This window comes from Sander lucioperca, chromosome 6 (assembly GCF_008315115.2).
Source record: "Sander lucioperca isolate FBNREF2018 chromosome 6, SLUC_FBN_1.2, whole genome shotgun sequence".
In the NCBI taxonomy this organism is placed as follows: domain Eukaryota; kingdom Metazoa; phylum Chordata; class Actinopteri; order Perciformes; family Percidae; genus Sander; species Sander lucioperca.
In genome coordinates this window covers 23,391,891-23,409,845 of record NC_050178.1, presented here as the reverse complement: position 1 = coordinate 23,409,845, position 17,955 = coordinate 23,391,891, and the positions used below count along the sequence as shown (strand labels likewise).

The window sequence follows — 17,955 nt, the reverse complement described above, 5'->3', positions numbered from 1 at the left end:
CCTGGGGAGGCTCAGACACAAAGACAGCACTGGTTCAGACAGATAAACACGTCTGCCCGTCTGTCTGCTCTGAAAGGGTTTCTACATTACTAAGCATGGTTGTTGTTTTTTTAAAGAGTGAAACCTAATGCATCCATAATGCTATAAGAGTCGGAGATATGAGGATGGTTGCTGTGTAAATGACTGTGCACTGCTACATGCATAAGTGCTCTACTTTTGAGTTTATCCAAAAGCACCAATGTTGCTCGAGCTAAGTTAAGATTGCCAGTAGCCTACGGTTTGTAGTATTAAGTGTCTGCTTGTTTACAGAGACAATCCAGTTAGGTGGAGCGTTATGCTTCCAGTTATACAGTCTGTTCATGTGAAGCACTGGTAGATTAACAAGCACCAACATACTGAGATCAAAGAACAAATGATAATAGTGACTGCACTGTGCAGCGCAGTTTAACTGTCCCTCGATTTCTTTTTATTTGTGGCATTTTACGGTTCCAATACATGACGGAACTGCCATAAGAGCACAATGACCGTTTCTCACTTTCCACTAACACAAGTGCACTTGAGACCAGCAGACTCAACATAATGGTTTGTTAATGGGTAGAGTGGGACTCCAAATCCCAGACCACAATCAGTCTGACATTCCACAGATTGATCACGCTACAATCAAACTCACATAACAGACCAAAGACCTCTCCAGAAACATGACTTGAATAGCTTAATGCACTGATTGAAAATCCTCATCGATAAAAAAACAACATCTATATAAAGGCTACAAGCTGTACAGGTCATTTTTGTCCTTTATGTTCAGTACACATTGTATTGAGTATGCTAATAGAGAGGATTGAGTAAATGTCCGCTGCCTCTCCAGCTGTTTTAACTATTAGCTTTTCTTGCTGCTATAACCAACAGAGAATTGAATTACAGTAACTGCTACTGTAAATTAGAAAGAGCAGTTTTTCACATCACTTTTGCACCATTGAGCCAAAATATAACATATAGGCCAAGTAGTTTTCTAGGCCACACAAGTTGGCTGCACAATGATTTCAGGAGAATTTCAGAAGAACAAAACTTATGAACTGTCACACACCGACGATGTTTTCATGCTCTCACAGGGCCAGAACAGGGTTTTCTGGTTTGGCAACCCCCAGTTCAGAATCACAGTTAAATAAGAGCAGTCATATGATAACAGTAGAATCAAGTGAGGTTGGTTTAGTGATATGGATAAAGGCATCGATAGAGATTAGGGCAAAATGGGGCTGAGAAAAGGCATACGGGTCAAAACAGGGTGGACTTAGGATTGGACGAATGCAACAAAAGGCCAGGGTTGGATGCATAAAACGGACGTTTTTCTCAGTTTGGCGAGTTTAGTCCGACAAAAAAAGACGTCTCAGCATTTCCTTCCTAATTTGAGGGTCACACTGTTCATTCAGAGTGAGGGTGCTTCGATCGGGAACACCGACCGCCGGAAGCAGTATCCTACGATATCAGTTACACGGCCTATTTAAAACCTTGTATTTATGTATTTAAGTATTCTTAATATTATATATTAAGTATTAAAACTAAGAGTTGAGAAAGTGTCATGAATTGACAACTGTTTATATATTGACACGCAATATGTGCAACTTATATTCCACTCTTACGCCCGGTCACATCGCCTACCCCTCCCTGTGCAGCTACCTCGCTGTACTGCCAACGTGACATCATGACTTCGCGTAAACATACACGCCAACTTTCTAAAGCCAAATGGCGTGTTATTTGTACGCATTTTGAGCTATCTGTGTGTATGTCTACGCTGTATACAGCGGATGGCAGTCTGCGACGTCACAGCGTAAACATACACGCCACTTTCTATGTGGCGTGTTATTGCTACTTGGCGTGTTATTGCGAGAAGAAAGCTACGGTTGGGTTTAGGAAACGTGACACGCGGGACATGATCCCCGGTCTCCTGGGTGAAAGTCCTGTGTTTGACCCATCCTCAGCCCTTTCATACTACTCGCTACGGCGTCAATTCACACATAATCGCAAGGTAATGTAAGTCAATGGAGGCCAAACGGCGTTGATAAACACGCTAAAAAGCGAGTATGCGTCTTGATAACACGCCAATAATGGCATATGAATGGCGTGACATACATACACCACTTCATGAGATCAGTCTGGTACCGCGCTGTCCACACAGACTGCCAGGCCTCTCTTTCTACATTACGTTTCCCTTTGATCATGGCCATCAATAATAGATTTCATTTCACTATAAATGTCATTTATATTTATTTTAGACAGAAAAAGGTTAGAAAGCGTGTGCACTTTCCCCAACACGGTCCTGCAAATATTTCACAATGAAAGCCTTGTGTTAACAAATGACGGGATTCTGTCCACAGAAACGCTAGAGGGCTTTTAATAGAGTTAAATCTAATTATTTATATTTTGTCTGTGACATATCTCACAGATACAGACATTGGAACGGTAGCAAAGGTGTAATGCTGCTGATATGATGTCAATATGACAATTAACAGATCATTTTCACCATTTCACAGTCTATTATTGCTGAGAACCAGGCGGCATGCCGAATCTCTATGGTCATGGGGGCTGTGTGGTCTGTTCTAACCACCGTTAACATTGGAGGGCCGAAACGCACACTTGTGGCTCAGGTAGGCAGCATGTACCAAACGTACTCTCTCTGAGAAACACAAGTTAAACCATACAAATTGTTTAGTCTGTTTTGCGTCATCTGATTGGCTCTTTCGATCAGCCTTTATAGAGACAACCGATCAAACTATTTAGAACATACATCGGCCGATAGGGATCGGTGGCCGGTCGATTGGGATCGGAGCACCCTAAATTCAGAGTGAAGTGTAACTCCTAAAAGTATTTAGAGGAGATCCTTCTGCTTTTAGCATAATTTCACTTTACAGGGACGGCTGTCATGCCACATTAACGTCCACGTACATATGATAAGAACACATGAAATAAACTTGACGTTAAATTTTCACTTCAACAACGTACAAAAACAGGAAGCTCTATCCATTGTGGACCCTGAAGTTTGGCTTCGAAAGAAGAAGAGCAATCACGTTATCAAGTAGAAAGGGGATTGTAGAATTACAGACACTTCTATTGCTGGTTTACCACCCTGCTTCCAGCAGCACCTGGTAGCCTGGTCACAGCAGTGCAAGCAGTGGTTGCGAGAGGGGCCTCTGTAAGACTTCCCTGAGGTGGCTGCTCAGTAACAGGGAAAGACAACAGCAGAGAGGAGAGAAAGGAAGGAAAATAGGAGGGGGAAAACAGCAGCCAGCACTCTCGATTCTTCTGAAAGTTCTGCTTGTGAAGCACCAAAAGTCCCGAGGGAGACCCAAAGGCAGACCAGGCCAGGCCAGGCCAGGCCAGACTGGGGCAGGGCAGGGCAAGGTTTAGGCCAGCTGAAGGTGTCACACAGTGGCTTTGATAATCCTGCTGGGCCTGGAGCTGCGGTGGACCTTCGTGTGTTTGGATAAGTGATCGCTGCGGGCGAACTTCTTCTCGCAGAGCGAGCACTCGTACGGCTTGATGCCCGAGTGAGAGCGACGGTGACGGGACAGCTCGTCAGATCGGGAGAACCTGGCGACACAAGAGCAGACGGGTGGAGTTAGGGACACATAACAGAGAGATACACCAAGGGGTTGTCATCATTAGCCAGTCCTTCCAGAAAAATTTTGTTTTTTTGTGATTGTTGCGGGCAAAAATCCTTGATGATGCGGCACGTTTTCTTAAAAAAAGTGATGGAATATGCGGGATATTTATGCAATTTCATGCAATGAAATGGCGGGAACGTGTTTTCATCGTGGCTTCATCGCGGGGTTTGCAGCTTTTCGATGATGTTCACGTCACGTAATTACGTTACTTCATAACGTTCCCATGGCAACAGGGGAAAACAGCTGCTCTTGTGTGAAGTAAACGCAACATTTTTCAACTTTCTGCTAAGATATATGTGTGACTTTTTTGCAACGAAAATGCGGGGATTATGAAATCATGCAAGCCCCGCATATGTTGCGCGGAAATTGACAATTTATGCGGGGAAAGTGCGGCGTATTTGAAGAAATGCAGCCCCCCGCATAAATTTGCAGACTTTGGCTGATTATGCATTGAATTATGAGATTGCGTCATCGCGTTTTGGGGGACTGATTAGCCCACCAGCTCATTTATCGACTAATGATGACCCAGATGAAGGCCACGAGTAGCCTCGTGAGACCGTCCTGATCTGGCGAGCTCCAGTTTTCCACTCGCAGATCAGTCTGGCATCTTGAGACAGAAAATTTGGAGCCGTTCGCCAAATGACCGACCAATCAGCGTTGGTTTTGAGGCGGGTTTAGGTGTGACGCAACCAGAAGCGACTGTTCAGTCTAAACAACGTGGCGGCTTCCACGGATGAGATGAGCGTAGCTATCGCGCAAGTTTTATCCGAATTAGAAAGAATTCCTTCATTGAAAGTTGAATCGTTTTTGCTCTTCTTCAGAAGTGTACCGTGAAATCTTGGTGGGGATTGTCGTTGATGAGGTTCATGTCACATACAAATGGTATGTTTAAAAACGTTAACGTTAGCTACGTTACCTAACTTAATTGTACGTTAAACGATGGCATTAGAAGAACCGCAAGGCCCTTGAAGCCAAACTAACGCTAGCTTCACTAACTTAGCTAGCTTCACTAACTTAGCTAGCTTCACTGATCTGATTGGTTGATTTGGCCCGTCTATCACCAACATAGGTGGTGATAGACAGATGGTTTATCCAATCAGCTAACCAGTATTTTTCGCCCCTTCCCAAAAGTTCTCCAACGGAAAGTTCCCAGATGGATATGCTGAGCAAATGGGAAGCAATCCATCTGGAGTCAGGTTAGGCCACGAGCCCAAAACACGTTGGATTTGATTAAATGAACTATTTTGATAATCGATTAATCGGTGAGTACAAATTCTTTGATTGCAGCTTCTTAAATGTGAATATTTTTGGGGCGCCTGGATGGCTCACCTGGTGGAGCGTGTGCCACATGTAACAGGGGCTCGGTCCTTGTTGCAGTGGCCGCGGCTTCAACTCCGACCTGAGGCCCTTTGCTACGTGACATTCTCCCTCTCTCTCCCCTTTCACATCTTCAACTGTCCTGTATAATAAGGGCCTAAAATGCCCAAAAAAGAATCTTAAAATATATATTTAAGATTATATAATAGGTGAGAAAAGGGAGAGAGAGGGGGGGAAGACATGCAGGAAATCATCACCGGTCGGAATTTAACCCTGGACCTCTGCGTTGAGGCATAAACCTCTCAGTATATGTGCGCCTGCTCTACCCACTTACCCAACCCGGCCACACAGCAGCTCTGTTTTTTATTAGTTTTCACGTCTAGTCATATACTTTGGATGATGTTACCAGTCTACTAGCACTCAATATAATGTTAGCCTGGGGCACAAGAGCCAATGTCAGGAAACATTTGGTTCCCCTGTTCTTATTACTTCGTAGATAAAGAGAACATTAGCGCTGGGTGAAAAAGACAAAATGAGACCGCCAGCGCAGGGCACTGGCAAGACTCCACATGTACTTTAACTATTTAACCATCTTATTAACTTGTACTGGGACTTTGAATACCCTATCAATATCGCCACCATAAGTGCTGTATTTAGTTTTTGCTGCTCTGCATGTTTTAAGAACATGGCTATAATCAGTGCTGCTTGGTCGTGTCTTGTTGCTTGCATGGCTACAAGAACTGAATGTGGATTCTGTTGATGTGTTACTGTCTTAATTAGTGCTGTCAGTTAAATGCGTTATTAACCAGTCCCTCCAGGATTTCGCGGCCTTTTTCTCAGATTGTTGCGGCCCAAAATGCCTGATTTCGCAGGAGCTTTTGCAAAGAGTTGCGATAAAAGTTGCGATGTTTTTTGTATGTTTGTTGCAATGAAGTTGCGGGAGACAGTGAAAGTTGCGATTTCTTTAAAAATAAAAAGGAAACTTGTTTTGGGGAGAATAAAATTACTCTGGGCTGAGTTTTCCTAGTAACCAAAAAGGCTCAGGATGCTGCAAATGTTGGTATAATATGAAAATGGCTGGTGGATTTAAGACAAAAAATAATTTATTGAATGAATGAAATTTGAACATATGTGTCAGTGGCTTGTTGATCTTTACATTGTTAGTTATTTTCCTAACCTGGCCTGGGACACACATTCATACAGTTTGATAAAGTACTTATTGGACTTATCATTAACTTACAATAACGAGCGTAGCTGTCCTCAATTTAGGTCATCCTGTAGGTCTCATCTCCTTTTTCTCCTGCATCCACCGTGTGTGTGTGTGTGTGTGTGTGTGTGGGCACGTCTCGTCTTCATATCAAAAGCAAGGAAATTATCTCACTCCCGATTGGTCATTGGCTCTCAGAGTGCACGTGGGACTGCTGTGATTGGTTGAAGTCGCGGGAAACTTCAGGTTATTGGTGTGCGGAAAAGTTGCGGTGATTGGTAAAAATTGCGAGTCGCACCAAATTCGCGGTGATTGGTTGAATTTGCGTGAATTGGCGCAATCGCGACATCGCGAAATCCTGGAGGGACTGGTTAACGGCGTTAACGCAAACCCATTTTAATGGCGTCAATATTTTTAATCGCAAATTCACATTTCACATGCTGTTGCAACAACTAGTAACGTTAGAAAAACTACAACACCACACCGGATCTAGCTAGACCGGAAACAGAACAACAGGCACGCCGCACACACTTGTTTGGGCTTGCGAGCCGGCCAAAGAGTAGTAGGCTAACGTTACGTTTTGAGTGAATGGCGAGCGTGAGACGCCAAAATGGATGCAAATAAGATTCTGAATGGAAAGATGTTGTACAAAAGAAGCGAGCTTCTCTGTTGTCTGAAAATGTCAACAGGCTTGTCTGTTTGAGTAACTGGCTCAAAGCAAAGAAGAATCAGGCTTAGCTTTCATCGGTAACCATTACTGTTCACTCTTTCTGAAATAAGAGGCTGGGTTGATGAGCCTCTGGTGAATAAAGAGCAGTAGACTGACTGCTATGTTCAAGGCAAACTTGAGAACAATAAAGTATTAAGCCATGGTTTAACTGCACTATAGGCTGAGTCCTAGTTTACCTTACATGTGCTCTTTGTAATTTTATTTTGTATCGCCCTGTTTTGATCCCTTAGAAAGGACTGTTTGTGTGACAAAGTATTTTTTTCACCTTTTTATTGATGGACAGTGTTATATTGTGTGAGAGATTATTTGCTCCAGGTGAGAATGTTAGTGTGAAACTAAACACTACAGTATATGCCAATTTAGTTTTCAATAAAAAAAACATTTGCACGAAGCAAGCCGATCCACTTTTCCATGTTGATAAGAGCATTAAAATGAGAAAAAATAATGGGACAAGAAGAAATCAAGGGACATTTAGACTAGATAAAAATGTGCGATTAATTGCGAGTTAACTATGACATTAATGTGATTAATTGCAATTAAATATTTTAATCGTTTGACAGCACTAGTATTAATGTCTCGCTGTTTCCTGCTCTGTCTAAAGTTATCTAGCCAAAGGACTACAGTTGAAAATCAACCAGCTAGAGGACTGAAACGTGCAGTATACTCGCCGCAGCCGGCCTGTCGCACGCAAATGTGACGTCATGGGATCGCCGTAACTGTTTATACTGGCGCTGGTGGTCGTGACACTAGCTGCAGTCTTCTCCTGAACAGAGGTGGCGCTAATGAGGAAAGGCTACCGATGTTGCTCTTTCTACGGACTAGAAGACGAAGAAAAAGGTAAACAATGGCAGAACTGGCAGCAGCATTGACGTCAATGCTTGGATTTGATTGGATGAGCTACTTGGTGGATCAAGCCTTTCATTCACCATAAAGAGCTCATCTTAACCCAGTAAGTTTACCAGAGAGACCTGCAGTCACTCTGAGAGTCCTGGCATCACGTTGCCCTTGAGCTCGTCCATGCTTCCTGTTTCCTCTTTGTCACACGCCGCTGAAAAAAATACAGTGGTGCACGCCCTCTGGACGCACACTCAAAATCCTGGCACGCCAGCGAGATCTACGTCATTTTGACGTCACATTCGCGCGCGCCAGCTTGGCTACGGCGACTGTAAAAACGGCCCTGAGCTCCTTCTGGACTGCTCTACTTTTGATGTTGCGTGCCCTTACTGTTAGGGGAATTGAAGGGAAGTGACACACTGTTTTCACTACGCTCTGTTCACCATGGACTGTGCTGTATGTCACGTGTTGTGAAAATTTTAAATATGAATAAAAAAAGTTGGGGAAAAAAAATCAACCAGCTGGCTAACATTGGCACATTTACAGAAATGTTGATTCATGTGCGTCGACCTTATAAATAAATGAAATGAAAACAAACGCAGGCTCGTCTGCTAAAAAAGTTTAACCTGTCTCAACTTTTGGTGCAACACAATGCAACATTATCCAGGAAGGCATAGCTTTATACCATATTTTATCATATATAGTTGTGCAGTGTTTGGTGTCTGATAACCCTTCATACTCATGGATCTGATACTCCAACTGGACTTCCTGGATCGTGTTTCAGCATCTAACTAGTACCGGAAGCAACCCGCCCTTCCAATGCAGCCTCTTGCACCAACCAGTGGGGAAAATCCCCTCAAAACGTGGTGTATTCCTTCAATCTTGATCTTAAACTAAGTATTTACTGTTAAACCTGGTACAGTACACATCACGCCACATACCTCCAGCCACAGTCAGGCCAGCTACATGTGTAAGGTTTCTCTCCCGTATGCCGGCGGAAGTGAGCTTTCAGATGGCTGCTCTTGGTGTACATCTTCCCGCAGCCTGGGTGGGAGCACTTATGGACCCTCTCTGTGGGCGGCAGTCTGGTTATCCGGGGGGCCACGGCCTTCAACAGGCCAGTGCCTGGGCCTCCGAGCCCAGTCACGCCCGTGATTTCTAGAGTCCTCATAGTGATGGGCAGAGGGGCGATCTTCACATACTTCTGGTCAGCTGACTTGGTTTCTCCGCCATTTAGTGATAACAAGGTGGTAGCAGTGGAGGGCACCTGCGGGGCCAGCAGAGTGAGATTCTGTCCTGTTGCACCCTGGAGCCCCATGACCACATGAGTGAGCCAAATGCCACTTTGGGCGCCGGGAGGAGAGCCCGCTGGAGTCGGAGGCTGGGCCAGAGGCATGGGCTGGAGCTGGAGAACCAGCGGAGGGCGCAGCAGCATTGGCGGGGTTAAGCTGGAAGGTGAGGGGTTAATGTGCGCAGAAGGGGAATGGTCAGCTGGGCCGGGGCTGTTTTGCTCGTTCTGAGGGGTGTTTGGGCTTAAAGGGCAACGAGAGGCACTAATCCCTTGGTCACTGCAAGTCTCTGAGGAAGCAGCCTGGGGTGCAGTGGAGGATGGAGAGTCACTGCAGGGTAGAAGGAAGGCCTCCTCTTTCGGGGCCAGTAGCCCCTCTTTGACCAGTTCCATCTTTTCCCTTAGGAACTCCTCTATGTCCTCCAGGGTTGGGGAGAACGGAGAAGACGGATCGAAAGGGAATTCTGGCAACTTGGGCTCCTGACTCGCAGGTTCCTCTTCTCCCTCTGCTCCAAGAAAGATATGCAGACTCCCCCTCTCATCTTCATCTTCGTCATCCTCCTCATCTTCCTCCTCTCCAAGGCTGGAGCTGTGCATAGCTCGCAGCTCCCCAGCATCGGGGCTGTCGCAGGAGGCTGGACTGCCCCCCTCGCTGCGGGCTCCATCCCCCAGGCCGAGGGAGCACAAGCTGCTGCTGTCCCTGAACAGGTCATTCTCCAAACTCAGCGTTCTGCTGCTGAGAGACACCATTGATCCAGGACAAACGAAGAGGAGAGGATGTTGACGAAACACAACCCAGCAGTAGGATCCCAAAAAAAACCTGCAAAGGCAACATTGAGATTGGATTATTACCCAGCAGAAAGTCAAAGTGCATGCAGAGCCATTTACCTCAATTCCCCAGATTTTAAAGTGCTCATATTATGCTCATCTTCAGGTTCATAATTGTATTTAGAGGTTGTACCAGAATAGGATTACATGGTTTAATTTTCAAAAAAACACCATATTTTTGTTGTACTGCACATTGCTGCAGCTCCTCTTTTCACCCTGTGTTCAGGTCTCTGTTTTAGCTACAGAGTGAGACCTCTCACTGCTGGAACATCTTTGTTGGCAGTCGCACATGCTCAGTAGCTAGGTAAGGACTACTAGCCAGTCAGAAGCAGAGTATGAGGGCGTGCCCTGACAGTACCTAGGTAAGGACTACTAGCCAGTCAGAAGCAGAGTATGAGTGCGTGCCCTGACAGTACCTAGGTAAGGACTACTAGCCAGTCAGAAGCAGAGTATGAGGGCCCTGACAGTACCTAGGTAAGGACTACTAGCCAGTCAGAAGCAGAGTATGAGGGCGTGCCATGCTAGCAGCTAGGTGAGCATTATAACGTGTGTTCCAAAGTGACCACGTTTGTCTCTGAAGTAAAGGCTGGACTACAATAGAGCTGTTTGGAGCAGTTTGTGAACAGTGTTTTCTGTTGGAGATGGTAAGTCCCTTTGGGGGGGACTTTGGGCTTTTTCACATTGTAAACCTATAACATGCACAAAAAAGGTATATAACACAATAAAGGAAAGGGGAAAAGCCAAAAAGCATAATATGAGCACTTTAAACTTTACAGGTACCTTTGGCAACAAGGAACGTATTTAATAAGTAATTCACTCCTCAGGGAATCGGCTTGCTAATGTTTAGAATCCCAAATTATTATTATTTTATTTACTAATTCATTGTTTGTATTGTACTACTTTGTATTAACTTACTTGATGGGCCAAAGACTATTTTCCACTAAGACAAGATTCATTCATTCATTCGTTTATGTGCTTTTTGTTATTTTTTTCCCCAATTTTTTACGTTCTTGTATCAAAATGCTATGAAATTAAATAAAACACCCAAATTCAATGAAAGTAGTGAACTGATCATTTATTTTACGGAACCATCCACGTTATTTTTTTTTTTTTTTTTGGAGAATTTGGTTGAAAGAAACATTTTCTGATACAGAAAGTTTTCTAAAATGGGTCAAATTTGGGAGGGTTAAATCCAGTTCAAAGACTACTCCTACACTGAAATATTACTTTTTACGATCTGTTTTAGTTTGGGGTAATTTGATTAAATACAATTAATTGAATTGAATTATTTATGCGAGCACAATATAAACAACAATATTTACTAAACACTTGTGTTGTCAAATTTGACCCATTTTTTAAAGATCTAATCGAATAAAGAACTATTTTCCAAAACGCATTTTTTTTTTTTTTTACTTTTGTGATTTATTTTCCGAAATGACTGATATTGGGCACCTTTACCTGTGTGCAAAATATGACTGTCATCAGATTTTCAGAAGAAAAAAGTTATATTTATATAATTATATCAACCGATATTATATTATATATCGAACCGATACCGATGTGTAAAAAAAAAAAAACTTAGGATATTATATCGGTGGCCGATATATCATGCGCCACTATATATATGGGTTTCTTTCAACCATATTGCCCCAAAAAAACATGGATGGTGAAATACACGAACCAGGCTGTAATTATGCATCAACATACGTTCCTCTGATCTTAATTATTAGCTAAAGTAATTCATAATTTCTGGGGTTTTTTACTCAAAATTAGTCATATTTTAATATAAATGAGGTTTACTGACCATGAATTCCAAACATAAGTGTGAAACTAGCGGTGATAAGTTGGAATGAAGTCGGCTTAGAAGATGTAACACAGAATTGGAAAATGTATACTTTATGCTTTATAAAACAGGCAAAACAGACCGAGGACCACACAAGGGTTAAAGCAGACTTTGACACATGGCCCGCCCCTCTACAAGATATTGCTAAAATATTTTGGTAATCTGGTAATCATGCATTTACCTGCCTTTAGTTATTATTGTACTTTGGTGGATCACATTCTTTAACACTAGAGATGCTCCGATACTGCGTAAAAACGCTGGTATTGGTATATCGGGAAGTACTGGAGTTAATGCACCGATCCGATACCACGTAATAAAGTATAAACAAAATCTACGTTAAAGTAGTTTATGTATGTTCTTTTTCTGTTATAACGGACTGCCAAACTGGAGAATAAAAGAAAGTTCTGTGGCGTTCATTGTTCATGTTTCACAAAGAGTTTAACCTGAGCCAGACTGACAACAAAGATAGAAATAATATCACATCCATACAGAGATAGTAGTATACAGCTGTTATACATCATATCATCATACAGAGATAGTAGTATACAGCTGTTATACATCATATCATCCATACAGAGATAGTAGTATACAGCTGTTATACATCATATCATCATACAGAGATAGTAGTATACAGCTGTTATACATCATATCATCTATACAGAGATAGTAGTATACAGCTGTTATACATCATATCATCATACAGAGATAGTAGTATACAGCTGTTAAAACATAATAAAATATGACACACTGGTATCAGAGCAGTACTCGGTATCGGCCGATACTCAAGTTCAGGTATCAGAATCGGTATCGGGAAGCAAAAAAAAATAGTATCGGACCATCTCTACTTAAAATGTCTTGTTTTGTCCACAACTCAAAGATATTCAGTTTACTGTTGCAGACGAGAGAAGAAACTAGAACAATATTCACATTAAAGAAGCTGGAATCGTAGAAATGTAACTTTTTTTCTCATTAAAAAAATGACAGATTAATCGATTATCAAAATAGTTGCCGAATAATTTAATAGTTGACAACTAATCAATTAATCTTTGCAGCTCTACTGTTAGCGCATGTATTGTCAAATATGGGGGCCCTTGAGGGAATATTTCCAGTGAGCCTTCTATAATTAATTTAAAATAAAGGGCCATCTTCATCTGTGGGCCACAAGAATACTTAAAATCTTCTAGCACTGGTTTGGTAGTATTTAGAGCCAGTTATTTAACTATATAGGCTACATTATGTATATTAAGTGAGGCAGTGGTAAAAGATATTGTGGTTTTAAAAAAAAAAAAAAAAAAAAAAAATGCAAAATTTCAAGTATAATAAAAGTTAACCTTGAGTTAGCTGGGCGACCCCTGCCAGTGTATCTGCTCCCTTTTCAGGTTGAAATCAGAGTCCGAATAGACGCGCTAACAGTGGCGTAAACTGCCCATTTGCTTATGTAACGAAAGGCTGTTTGTTGCTGCTGTCAGACCGTCAGGCACATGTTGCAGCAGGGCCTCGCAGTGCGCGAACAAGGCGCTGCTGCTGGGTAAACACGGCCCGCACTGGCGCGCCCATAACCGTGCTGCGAGGAAAACGGACCCAGTTTGAGCTCAGACTCGAAAGCGAAAAAAGAAACCTGCGCTGAGACTGTTTTTAAAGGTGGAGCGGTCGACAACATGGCAATCCGCCTGAATGCAACTGCGCCCGTATAGGAATCCACGAGTCTCAAGTTCGGCTGGGTCAAAAATGTTCTATTTATACTCCTCCGTCTCTCGGATAAACCGAGCAGCAGCATCCCGGACATTTGGCTCGACCTACCGTGCGTAGTTCGGGGGAGGCTCGGTGGAGAAGCGCAGCGCCGTCGATGGCTTCTTATATTTTCCAGTTTTCTTTTTCCTCCGTCGTGTTATGGTCGGAGCACACTCACATCCTGTCCTTGCCACGGATCCATGTTGGCATTCCTTTTCCCAGCGTCACGTGACAGCATTGCTGCACAACTCGGAGGCACGGGTCCTATTCCGCGTCTCTGATTGGCTGAGTGCGGCGGAGGCTCGCCCTAAAAGAAGCGCACTGATTGGTCGCCGCTCGATAAATTCTGCCTGCCATGTGTTGATGGAGGGCTCACTATACAACGACTAAACACCATACAATGTGGTCTGCTACAGGGGGTGTACACGCCATAACATTATGGAAACACCTATTAATGTAAAAATGTACCCCTTTCCACCAGAAGAGCTTCAGGGCTCTTTGTCCTGCAAACCTGCACTTCTTCCTGAGAAGAAAGGGGGGAGGAAATCTACTTAAAGGGTTTCTGACAACATCCTGTGGCTGAAGAAACGTTTCTTAAGTACAGTATACTATAGTAACTAAATAGTCAGTGGAGGAATATTAACAAGCAACATTTGCATCTTGGTGTTTGCTACTAAACAGGCTGAGAAACTATCAGACGTATTAGAATAAAATAGATGTTGATTGACATTTGCACAGGTACAGGACCGTAGAGGAACATTGGACATTTTGTGCTTTGCTCTTAGGCAGCCTGCACACTGGCTGCATGGCGTGAGCGTGGCGTTTCTGTTGCGTGTCAGTTGCGTGGCGGCTGCGTGGCATTTTCTATGTCTTTGTACACCAGAAAGGTGTCTGACGCGGTGCTGCTGCTGTTAGCCTTGTCTGTTCACATGGATGTTTCCCATTGACATATGGGGAGAGAGTTGTGGAAATGTACTGCACTCAAGCAGTAGTATACTTCATGTTAGACATAAATATATACTGATCTGATTACAGCAAAGACAACGTCGGCAGTATTGACGGCAAAATAGGCTCCAGAAGATTTCCTTCTGTATTGACAGGTGCAATATTTGAAATTCGAAAATTATTTCTTATTATTTTTTTTTTAAATGACATTTATATCTGCATTTATGTCAAAACCTCGAGACTTTCAAACATCAACATGTCATTTATTAATATGTATTCGTGTCAAAATGACATATAAACATCTTTTCGATGTTGTCTGGAAACGCTTCCAACACGCTTGCGTGTCACGTCCTATTTCTAGCATTCACGGCTCGAGCTGCGCCTGAGATGTGCGTGTCACGCAGGCAGTGTGCACGCTCTAACCTGTTACCATGGGAGCCCAAATAAAAACGGACACGCCACGCAGCCAGTGTGCAGGACGCCTTATGCTGAGAAACTATCAGACGTATTAGAATAAAACAGATGTTTTTTGCCATTTGCACAGGTACAGGAACATTGGAAATGTTGTGTATTGCTCTTTAGAGTCAGCTGTACAAAAAGTATTCAGTAAATCAATCAGTAAATTTTTTTTTAAATAAATACAATAAAAAATACAGTGAAAACATAAAGCTATAAAAATATAAGAAATAAATAAAATATAAAAGTAGAAGAACAATATAAAAGAGAAAACAGCTGTAAGATGAATAAGGTAATATGTGCACCGGAAACAAAGACTACTTTTTAACAAAGATATTATAATTGGGTGATTGAGATTTTTCACATTATGTTAGTGCACACAGAAAAACTTTGTGATCATGGACTTGTGAATATATACAATATTGACATTATTGATATAGATTATTGATTCCCAGTTTGGGGCTACTCCGAACGCAAATGTTATAAAAACTGCAAAGATGACTCATCAGAACTATTTTTTGTTCAGCTCCCACCAGCAGGGGTCAAAATTAACTTTTTGGTCCACCAGCCAAATGGCTAGTGAATGTTCACATTTTACCAGCCACTCTATAGATTACCATTGCTTTTTTTGGCTAGTGAGTGAAGCAAATTTACCAGCCACTTGCATATTTTACCAGCATTTGGCTGGTAGATGGTGCTAATTCTGAACCCTGCCCACCAGGTGATGTTTTTGTGTGCTGGACTTTATACATATATTGTGATCTCTGAAAGGCAACACGTCAAGGACACACAGTTGACCGTCTTCTTAGTCTCTGGATCAACAGAAGTATCCCGAGTGGATGTCAGGCGTTGACCCTCACCTCTCTGGGTGTCGGCGTTCTCAAAATCCCTTCGCTTCAGGAAACAAGAACAAACTTCGAGCTAGCAAGCTACACGCTAAAAATGGCAACTTCTGAAGAAAATTTGGATCGTGCAACAAGGCAGGCCTGCTTGGTTCTTTTGGAAAATTATTGTGAAGATTTACAAAGAATATGTTTAGGGCATTTCCTCTCTAACTGGGACGTTTTGGGACCGATTGGTGGGATTGCTGTGGACGAAGTACACACAGAGATACACTGGTAAGAGCCAATGAGGTTTAACCACGTATCAGCTAATTTAAACAGCTCACGTTACTGTATTGTGTCAACAGTTAACTTCATTTAATATTGTATGTGGTGTCTTCTGTTGCGGGGTGCAAATGTTCCACCAAAACAAGTTCCTTCCCGAGACTATTTAGCAGAGGCACCGTCGCTGCGTCCAGAGTTTAGCGCCACCCAAGACCGTTGTGATTGGTTTAAAGAAATGCAAACAACCCAGAGTGTTTTTTTCTCCTATCCCAGAATGCATCAGACTCCACAGCTGTGGAGTAAAGTCTGGCACAGCGAGACTACCATCTTCTTGACCGATTAATTCAGGAATTGTCAGTGAAGTATTCAGTGATGAAGAAGAAAGAGAAAGTAGAAGTGATGCACGATGCATCACCCACTGAGACTCTATGCATGTTGACTTTTTAATTTTCTATGTTCATCAAGTAAATACACTGTAAAATATTTTGCATAATCAGTGTTACTCTAATAGTTCGTGTTTTTGCAAACTGACAACAACTCATACTTGGATTTCTGTTACCAGGAACTTCAGCACAGATAACAAGGTGCCCTCAAGTTTCTCTTGTTTAAAGGTGCTGTAAAGAACATCAACAACTTCTCAGTCCCTCCCCTCTTTCTGCTAAAACCCAAAACGGTCTCCTAAGCCCCTCCCCCCACAAGAGAGAATGAATGTGTGTGCACGAGCAATGATTGACACGCAGTTAGACACGCCCCCCTGGCCCTGATTGGTGCATCTGAACAGTTAGACACGCCCCGTGGCCCTGATTGGTGTATCTGAACCAGAGGATGGATACCCGGTACCTGACAGGCACATCAGCGTGATAAGGCATTGAACATTTGAAATTTAAAACAGCTTATTATGTAGGTGCGCGCCTGTGTTAACGTGCGCTGATGCGCTCATCTTTTGACATTTCTGAATGTCTTCCTACAGCTGCTTAATAAAAGATTTCCACACAAACAAACGTACGTATGTGTCATTAGTATGAGAAAAAAATTAGATTTTAACTGTGTCTGGCTCGGGTCGGCTCTGACAGAAATTTCTCAATGCCTGTCGGGCTCGGGTTGGGTTGGGTTACTGCTCTGTCGGACGCGGGCCGGGCTCTGACAGAAAAATGCGGCCTGATCCAGACTCTAATCTGAACAGGGAGCGGTGGATTTTTGTAAATCTCTCTCCAGGCTGTAGGTGGAGCCAGAGGAGCTGGATTTATTTTAATGACCTGCTTCATGTAGTTCTACTGGAACATAGGGTCAGTTTCAGCAGATATGACAGAAAGTTAGTTTTATAAGTCTTACCTACTCATAGGCGTCGATTTCGGTGGGGACGGTGGGTACGCGTACCTACCAGATTTCGTCATGAGTCATTTTGTACCCACCACTTTTTTTGAAAACCTCGAGCTCAATTTAGTATAAAAGAAACTCCATAACCAACCCGTTCTCATTCCGAACTCGTAAAATAAGGACGTTTGGACAGTGGCTGTCAGTGTCTGATGCGACGAAAAAGGCGTCTTTCAGTGTGTTTGTGTAACACACCAGGGAGAGCAGCAGTTAGAGAGGATTTAGCGAGTAGTATGTAAGGGCGAATTTCCGCGTATGGAGGTTGGTTGGGGGGGTGGATGGGTCAAACAAACACAGGACTTTCACCCAGGAGAGCGGGGTTCACATCCCGCTTGTCACGCTTGCTATAGTCGCTTTTTATTTTCCTCCCGCGTGTCACAGAACCGTACGCCCACCCACGACCTTTTCCTTAACATAACTGCGTCAAAAGGGACGGCAATAGTCCCGACCAAGCACGTTTACTTATTGACGCTAAAGGAGACTTTAGCGTCAATAAGAACGACAAAGGCACCTGACCAAGCGTCCATATTTTACGAGATGTGTGTGAGAACCTGTTGCCATAACACATATAATTCTTGAGCGACAGATGCCAAAAAATCCACAACGATCTCTATCCCCACAGGGCAGGCACACACAC

At 43.1% G+C, this 17,955-nt stretch overlaps 1 protein-coding gene across 1 annotated transcript; it reads right to left on the bottom strand.

Annotated features, from left to right (window-relative positions):
• Window positions 1-2,027: 2,027 nt before the first annotated feature.
• si:ch211-117k10.3 (Krueppel-like factor 15) lies at window positions 2,028-13,684 on the bottom strand. The gene is made up of 3 exons (XM_036002353.1): window positions 13,507-13,684; window positions 8,689-9,855; window positions 2,028-3,585 (listed from the first exon to the last, which is right to left on the bottom strand). Exons 2-3 carry the CDS (start codon window positions 9,783-9,785, stop codon window positions 3,417-3,419), a joined length of 1,266 nt encoding a protein of 421 aa, XP_035858246.1. The 5' UTR covers window positions 9,786-9,855; window positions 13,507-13,684; the 3' UTR covers window positions 2,028-3,416.
• Between the last annotated feature and the right edge of the window lie 4,271 nt (window positions 13,685-17,955).